General features: G+C 49.7%; 1 protein-coding gene across 6 annotated transcripts in view; it reads right to left on the reverse strand.

Moving 5' to 3' along the window:
• Positions 1 to 4,524: 4,524 nt before the first annotated feature.
• Positions 4,525 to 7,502, reverse strand: part of Gmfg (glia maturation factor gamma) — an 8,315-nt gene continuing 5,337 nt past the window's right edge. For all 6 annotated transcript variants that reach the window (XM_010614513.3, XM_010614514.3, XM_010614519.3 and 3 more), the window contains 3 exons: positions 5,712 to 5,794; positions 4,914 to 4,987; positions 4,525 to 4,729 (listed from right to left, as the gene is read on the reverse strand). In XM_010614513.3, coding sequence (XP_010612815.1) covers positions 4,658 to 4,729; positions 4,914 to 4,987; positions 5,712 to 5,794 — 229 coding nt within the window. In that variant the 3' untranslated portion in view covers positions 4,525 to 4,657. The remainder of the gene's footprint in view (positions 4,730 to 4,913; positions 4,988 to 5,711; positions 5,795 to 7,502) is intronic.

Raw genomic sequence — 7,502 nt, forward strand, 5'->3', positions numbered from 1 at the left:
GGACCCAGGCTCGCCCGGCTGGGACCTCGGATCGCCTCCATACACCCAAGGGGACCTCAGAGCAGGCCTCACCTCCTTGGAGGACCCCGACCATGTTGGAAAGCCACCAGGACCACAAACTGTATTCCACTCTCCTTGGTGACCTCAGACTAATCCCAGACCGCGCCCCCAAATTCAGAGGGACCCCAGATCATAGCTCAACGTCCAAAGGGATCTGGAGCAACCCCCAAGCCCCAAGGACCCTAAATCGTACCCCAGCATTCGGGTGGACCCCAGACCACACCCTAACATCTAGGGAGAACCCAGACTGTATGTCAACATCCGGGAAGACCCCCAGGTCGCTCCTTCCTCCCTCTGGGGATCCAGACCATATTTTATAGCCAACAGAATCACAAACTGGGCCCCAGCTCTTTTTGGGGATCCTCCAGCCTTGTCCTTTTACCCTCAAGGACCCTAACCCATTCCTTGACCCCCCAGCAGGGACACCAGGTCATGCCTAACTTCCAGGGATCCCCAAAATGTCTCGTTTTGGAAGGAAAAAAAAAAAAAAGCTTTATTACAGTCCCCAGACTCCTGGCATCTCAACCCCTTCCTATTTTAGATCCCATTGGATGGAAGGCGTCTCCCAAACCCTTCTCAGGTATTCTTCCTAGCCATGCCACTACAGAAGGCCTGCCACTCCCAGAGCAAACACCCCTGCAGGTCTTTCCTTTGTGACCCTAACCCTACTCACAACCATGAAAGGCCCCAGGGGACACTCCCAGCCTCCAGACACCACCTGCCACCCCCATGCACCATTCTCACCCCTTTCACGGTTCCTAGTGCTCCTTACTAGAGCATGGGGGTGCAGGGCCAGCAGGACAGAAGTGGGGGAAGGAATGACAACACGAATGAACATGCATGTAGTGCTACCATGTGTCAGCAATGACCCCACGGATTTTACATGTGTCACTTCAGCTGGTCTTCATAGCACACGGATGAGGAGGTCTCACCGCTATCCCCATTTTACAGATAAGGAAAACTGAGGCATAGAGAGTGTTAGTCATTTGCACAAGGTTACACAGGTAGTAAGAGGCAGAAGAGGATGAAAATGAAGCAAAAAAAAAAAAAGTGAAGGCAGATCTAGGGTGGACAGGAGTGGAAAGGGAGAGGGTGGGAAAAAAAGAGACAGCTATCCACAAAGATGAAGAAACCAGACTGAGAGCAGGAAGAGGTGACCTCACTCACAGTCTCTCTGGAAGCTCTGACACGTATGCACCTCTTGACTTCCTTCCCAGACACTTGTCTTCCAGCTTCAGGGATGACTCTGTTTCTCCAGCACACTGGCTCATAGCAGCCCCTGGGCCCTTGCTCTATTACTTTTCTGCACCCCATCCCCCTTTTCATTCACATTTTAAATGTAGTCTCTCCAGAGAGACTTGTCTTTTCCATCCCCCATCTCCAATTTACACACACACACACACACACACACACACACACCCCTAGGCTCACACCAGGATCTGCAAATTACTTTGAAATACATAAAAAATCAGGTGGATTGATGGATGGATATGTAATAAGGCAAGGACAGTGAAACGTTTATACTAGAATCTAAGTGCTGGGTGTTCATTATAAAGTTATTTCTCCTTTGCTGCATGTTTGCATTTTTTCATAATAAATGTTGGGGGTGCGAGAAGCCTCTTCTAGAGACTAAGAGGCTGTAAGGATCCCCAAGTGGCCCCACCATTCCTTTCTATCACACCAACTCCCTTTATTTCCTTCATAGCACATTTTACTCTCTGTAAGGGTCTCTCATTCGTTTCCTTGTTTACCTGCTTATTGTTTATTTAGTCATTCACCATTATTATTGTCTGGTCATTGAAATATAAGCCTCTGCACGGCATGGGCGCCCATTTCCTTCCATGCCCCATAGAGACTGACACACAGTAGGTGCTCAGTAAATGTCTGTGTGTTCTTGAAGGCCCCTTGGGAGAGTGCTGGGGAGCAAAACCTCCCAGCCTGGAGTCACTACAAGGGAGGCTATGTCCCAGCAGCTGTGGAGTGTCCTCAAAGGCTAGGGACTGTAGGTTGGCCTCAAGAATTGGGCAACTGATGGGAGTGAACACTGTGGTGGTTGAAGGGGGACCCTAATTTCTGCGCCAGACCTTCTAATACAGATCTGCCTCCTGTCCTATTTGTCCAGTTAGGCCCCGCCCCAAGCCTATGCTCCACCCTCAGGCTCTGCTCCCAAAACAAAACCTCACGCCCTGTCTGACCTAAGGGACAGCCATTCAGATGACTCACCCTGCCCTTCTATCTCAGAGACCACCCCAAACTATAATATTCAGAACACTTCCTCAACCAAGGCCCTGCCTGCAAGCCAAAGCCCTCATTCCAGTGCCGTTCCTTCTCTTTAGTCTCCATCCCAAAAGCATAGTAACCTTGGATCTAGGCATGGCCCCTATGCCTAGGCTGGGTCTCCTACAACCAATACCCACTAAAGTATAAACTTAGCCTCTCAAACAAGCTCACATTCACAGTTAAGAGGGAGAAATCTCAAGGGAAAGTCTGGGGCCCAGAGTTCAGATCTATGAGAGCGAAAAAGGTGGGATAGTGAAACTAGAAGTGGTATCCAGTTTCTGCACCCTTCCAGGGAGTCCTCCCAAACCTAAAAGTCACACCCTATGTGCTCACTCTCCATTGGATAACATACTGTTCTGGCCTCTCTGATTGGTCCTTCCACAATCCTAGCCATACCCATTCTCCTGAGTCAGCCTCTTTGATTGGATCTTGCTTTCCAAACCCTTTGCTGCTATTGGACAAACCCTTGTGCATACCCCTCTCTGATTGGGTTATTTACAAGCAGTGCCTCCTTGCAGACAGAAATGCAACTGTGGAGGGGTGGAAACCTCAGGAAAGAAGGGGAAGAGGAGGAAGAGGTGACGGTTCTCTAAATCTCTTACCTAGGAGAGGGTATGGCCATTTGATCACAGGGTACCCTAAGGCTTGAGTTCTGATTGTAGACTATGACCACGTGGCTTCAAAAAACGAATTTTGGCTTCTATGCCTCAGTTTCTTCACCTTTAATTGGGGATAATGGCACCTCCTAAATGAGTTAATACCTATAAAGCATAGTACACAGTGAGCCCTCGATAGAAAAGTTAGCTATTACCATCTATTTGATTAAAGTGCAGGACCTTGGACAAGTCCCTTTGCCTCTCTGACCTCTGCAGGTCACTTTTCTTTTCTTTCTTTCTTGGGTTTTTTTGTTTTTTTGTTTTTTTGTACCAGGGATCGAACTCAGGAGCTAGCGCTTGCGAAGCAGGCATAGGAACCGCTGAGCTGAGTCCCCAGGCCACTCCTAGTTCTCCTGATTGAACATCCTACCCCTCTTAACCTCAGCTGTCCTTCCTTTCCAGCCATCAGGGACCGGGGCTGTGACAGAGGGATGCATGGAAAGACGAGGGTTTGTGCGGGCGGTGCTAGCGGAGAGGAGCTCAACCCATCCATCCCCAAATTGAGGGCAGGAGCCATTTCTCTATGGCCCAATGTAGAGTGACTCTGTCCTGCGTTCCTCACGCCAAGGGCTCGTCGTGACGAGTGATACCAGGGCAAGGGGCTGATGTGGAGGGTCTGGTGTTATGGCTGGGAGGGAGGAGGGAGGGGTAGAGCTGGGCTTTTAGAGCCTCCCCAGGGGGGCCAGGGTTGGGGAAGGGACAGCCCAGGCCCAAGGTCACAGTGTCATTGTTACCATAGCAATGGCCACCTCTCCACAGGGAACCTGGAAAGGAGTGGAGGGAGGGCTTTCTATGTCCCTGAATCCGTGAAGAGAGAGGAGGAATGGGAGACAGAGGGGAAGCAGGGAGGCTGGGAAGGCTGTGATTCATCTTGGCAAAGCCTGCCTATCAGGATTAGGTGCTCATTAAAGGTCTGAAGACAGAGACCGAGGAATGAGTTCAGTGCTCAGAGATGCTCGAAGAAAGGGAAGAATCAGGTAGGCTGGGGTCTCCTTTTCCTTGACTTTTCAGTGCCTCTTTGGTTCACGGAGGATCCTGGATCCTCTTTGCCTCCCACAGCCCTGGGCCCTCCGGCCTAGCCAATCAGCTAAACTGTCCACCCCCAGCAACTCCGAGCCCCTGAAGCCATTATATTTGATTCTTTGACACCTTTTTGGCCTTTAAATTCTTTCTGCCTGCAGGCTTAGCTAAGTGGCATTCAGTGCTGATGCCTGCTAGCACCCAGAGCCCAGGGGACAAGGAGACGGGAGGGGAAACCAGCCACCTGCATCCTTTACTCTTAGGTCGACTTATGCCCTTAGCAGGGGCCCACCCATAAACTCGAGTCCTTGCACTTGCAAGGCAGGCCACCGAACCGCTAAGCTAAATCCCGGCCCCTTCCCCATGAAATCCTGTAGGCCCCTCCCATTCCAAGAAACAGGTGTCCTTTCCTCTAGGAACCCAGCTCTCTTCCACTAGGTCTGCCCGCCTCCTGCCGGCCATATGGTGGTACTGCAGGAATTGCCAGCTACCACCCACAAGAAGGGGCAGAAATTGAGTCAGGATCTGAGTTCTTGCATTTTTAATTTCTTTACGATCTTGGATGTTCTCATTTTAAGAGTCCGTGTCCTCAGTCCCCTTGGCGGTTCAAACATCAGGAATTCAAGTCCCTGACTCATAGATCAACGAAAAAAAGACAACTTCTCTTGAAGCCAGGCCTCAGTGAGGTCATCTGTGGTGCGGATTTCAAACACCTGGCAAAGATCTCAACATTATGATCCGGTGAGGACTCCAGACGTCTCAGACATAGGCGTCCAAGCCCCAGCCTCCTCCCTCAGACCCGGGATCCAGGCCCCCAGCCCCTCCTCTCCCAGACCCAGGGGTCCAGGCCCCCACCCTGTCTTCCCTAATACCCCAGAGCTGAGGCCTGGCCAGGACCTTTGTGAGCTCTGCCGTCTGCACGAGCCTGTTTTTACTCCCTGCATACATCATCTGCTGTTCGGGCTTGCAGCCTGCATGGAAGACAGAAAGGTGTGTCACTGGAGACCCAAGTATGCTCTGCGAAGCTTTAGCAATGTCCTGAAGACTGGGCAGTTTGGGGAGGGTTTGGAGCTGTTCTAAGAGGTCTCTGAAGACTATACTCAGAATTTGAAATTTGTTTGGGATCTTGAAGTTATTGTGAGGGTCTCTGGAAAACATTTAGGGGCAGATGGGGATTTCTAGGCAAAAGGAAGAGAAGTTGTCTTCTGCCTCAGGATGAGGACAGTTGGGCTCTTGCTGAATCTGAGCCACCACACTCACCTCACTGCCCTCACACACCACGAACCCACATACCTGTCCCGTCACACGCAGCCTCTCACATGGTCACTCTCTCTTTTCCTTTTTTTTTTTTTTTTTTTTTTTTTTTTGTTGTTGTTGTTGTTGAGCCGGGGCTGGAACCTAGGGTCTTGTGCATGGTAGCTAAGCACTCTTGTTTTGTTTTGTTTTTCTGAGACAGGGTCTCACACTGTGTATTTTAGGCTGGCTGTGAACTCACTGTGTCCCAGACTGGCCTCAGCAGTCTGTACCACCGTGCCTGTCTCTAGGCGCCTGTATACATTTGCACAAACACAATCTCACATTCATACTCTAACCCAGGTGCCTACATCTATTCACAAGCATATGCACAAGACAGTCGCACATTCCCCAGTCAGGATCTAAGACCCACTCTCCAGGGCAGCCCAAGCTGTGTCTCACCTACAGGGCTGGAGAAGATGAAACACAGTGGGTAGGAAACCCGGCCATCCTCGTGCACGTACTTGTAGCTATAGACCACAAACCTACACCGGTGAAAAGGAATTCAAACTCAGGACTTGGGCCTGGAGCCCAGGCCCCACAGCCACTCCTCCAGTCCACAGGATTGTTGTCTGTCTGTTTGTATTGTGGTACTGAGGATTGAATCCAGGGCCCACAGACTGAGCTAAATCCTTAGCTTGTTTATGTTTAGTGGCTCAACTGGGCTAGGCTCATACTTTCAAACCCCCTGCCTCAGCCTCCCAGAGGTGGATCAGAGGTTCACATCACCACACCTGGCCCGGTCCATGAGTCTGAATCTTGACTGAGCCTGAGAACCCATAGTTAATGCCTGGGACCCAGAATACTCATGTCATACACAACAAATGATTACAAATAATAATTGTCCAAGGGTGGGGTGTGGCTCAATGGTAGACCACTTTCGTAACATGCATGAGGGCCTGGGCGGCCTCATGTGTGATGCCAGGTGGGTGCTGCCCCTGACCTCCCCACACCAGCAGGGGCCTGAGGGCAGGTGCAGAGTCATGGCTGAGAACTTGCAGGAAGCAGCAGCAGGAGGTGGAACCCGTGCTCCATCGTCCCATCAGACTCCATGCAAAACACAAATTCAAAGAAAAAATGACAAAAGAATGTCACATTGGCCCAGTGTAGTGGTGCACACCTGAAAGTTCAGGTACTCCAGGGGCTAAGGCGCCTGTATACATGTTTAAAGGGCTGGGGATATAGCTCAGTGGGACAGTATGGGCCTAGCATGCAGCAGCCCCTGAGTTCCAGCCTCATCACTGTGAGAAGGAAGAAGACAAAAACCAACTGACAGCATTAACACCAGATTCAAGGCCCCTTTCTGGGCGCAGCACTCCATGCGATTGTCCAATGCCCATGTGGAGCTTCTCCTAACACAGACCTAGAGCCTGATATTGAGGCTTGAAATCAGAGAGACCCAAAATGAAAAATGAATTTAGAAAAGATGAAAAATATGAACAGACCAGTTTTATAGACGTGGTCAAAGAGCTCTTCTGAAAACAACAACAAAACACCAGGCTCGTGTGGCTTCCTACAGATTCGACCTAATTATTAACATGTGCGAGGCCCTGGGTTCAATCCCAGTACCACCATCCACTTCCAGAAAAAAAAAAAAAAAAAAAAGTCCCTTTGCTACCCAAAGCATTCCCCAGCATTGAAAAAGAAGGAAAATTTCATTTTTTAAAAAACAGGTATAGAGTCGGGTGCAGTGGTGTACACCTACAATTCCAGGTACTCAGGAGGCTGAGGCAACAGAATTGCAAATTCAAGACCAGCCTGGGCAATTTAGTAGGATCCTGTCTCAAAATAAAAAAGAGATACATAAAGTAGGGCTGGAGATTTAGCTCAGTGCTCCCTGGGTTCAATCTACATAACCACAGAGAAAGGAGGAGGAAGAGGAGGAGGAGCAGCTGCTACCACCAGTGTTATATCAAGAGCAAAGCTTGACAAAGTATGTGCAAAACAGAAAGAGAAAAGTAAACGCTACACCAATATTATGTATAAGCTATCGGTGTAAAATTCTATAATAAGATAATAGCATACCACTAAAACTGTAGTTTTACAATATGAACTCCTGGCTGGGCATGGTGGTGCATGCCTGTAATCCCAGCACTTGGGAGGCTGAGGCAGGAGGATCGCTGTGAGTTTGAGACCAGCCTGGGCTACATAGTTCCAGGTCAGTCTCAACTACATAGTGAGAATCTGTCTCAA

Source organism: Fukomys damarensis, unplaced genomic scaffold, assembly GCF_012274545.1.
Source record: "Fukomys damarensis isolate Sample0158 unplaced genomic scaffold, DMR_v1.0_HiC HiC_scaffold_19, whole genome shotgun sequence".
In the NCBI taxonomy this organism is placed as follows: Eukaryota; Metazoa; Chordata; class Mammalia; order Rodentia; family Bathyergidae; genus Fukomys; species Fukomys damarensis.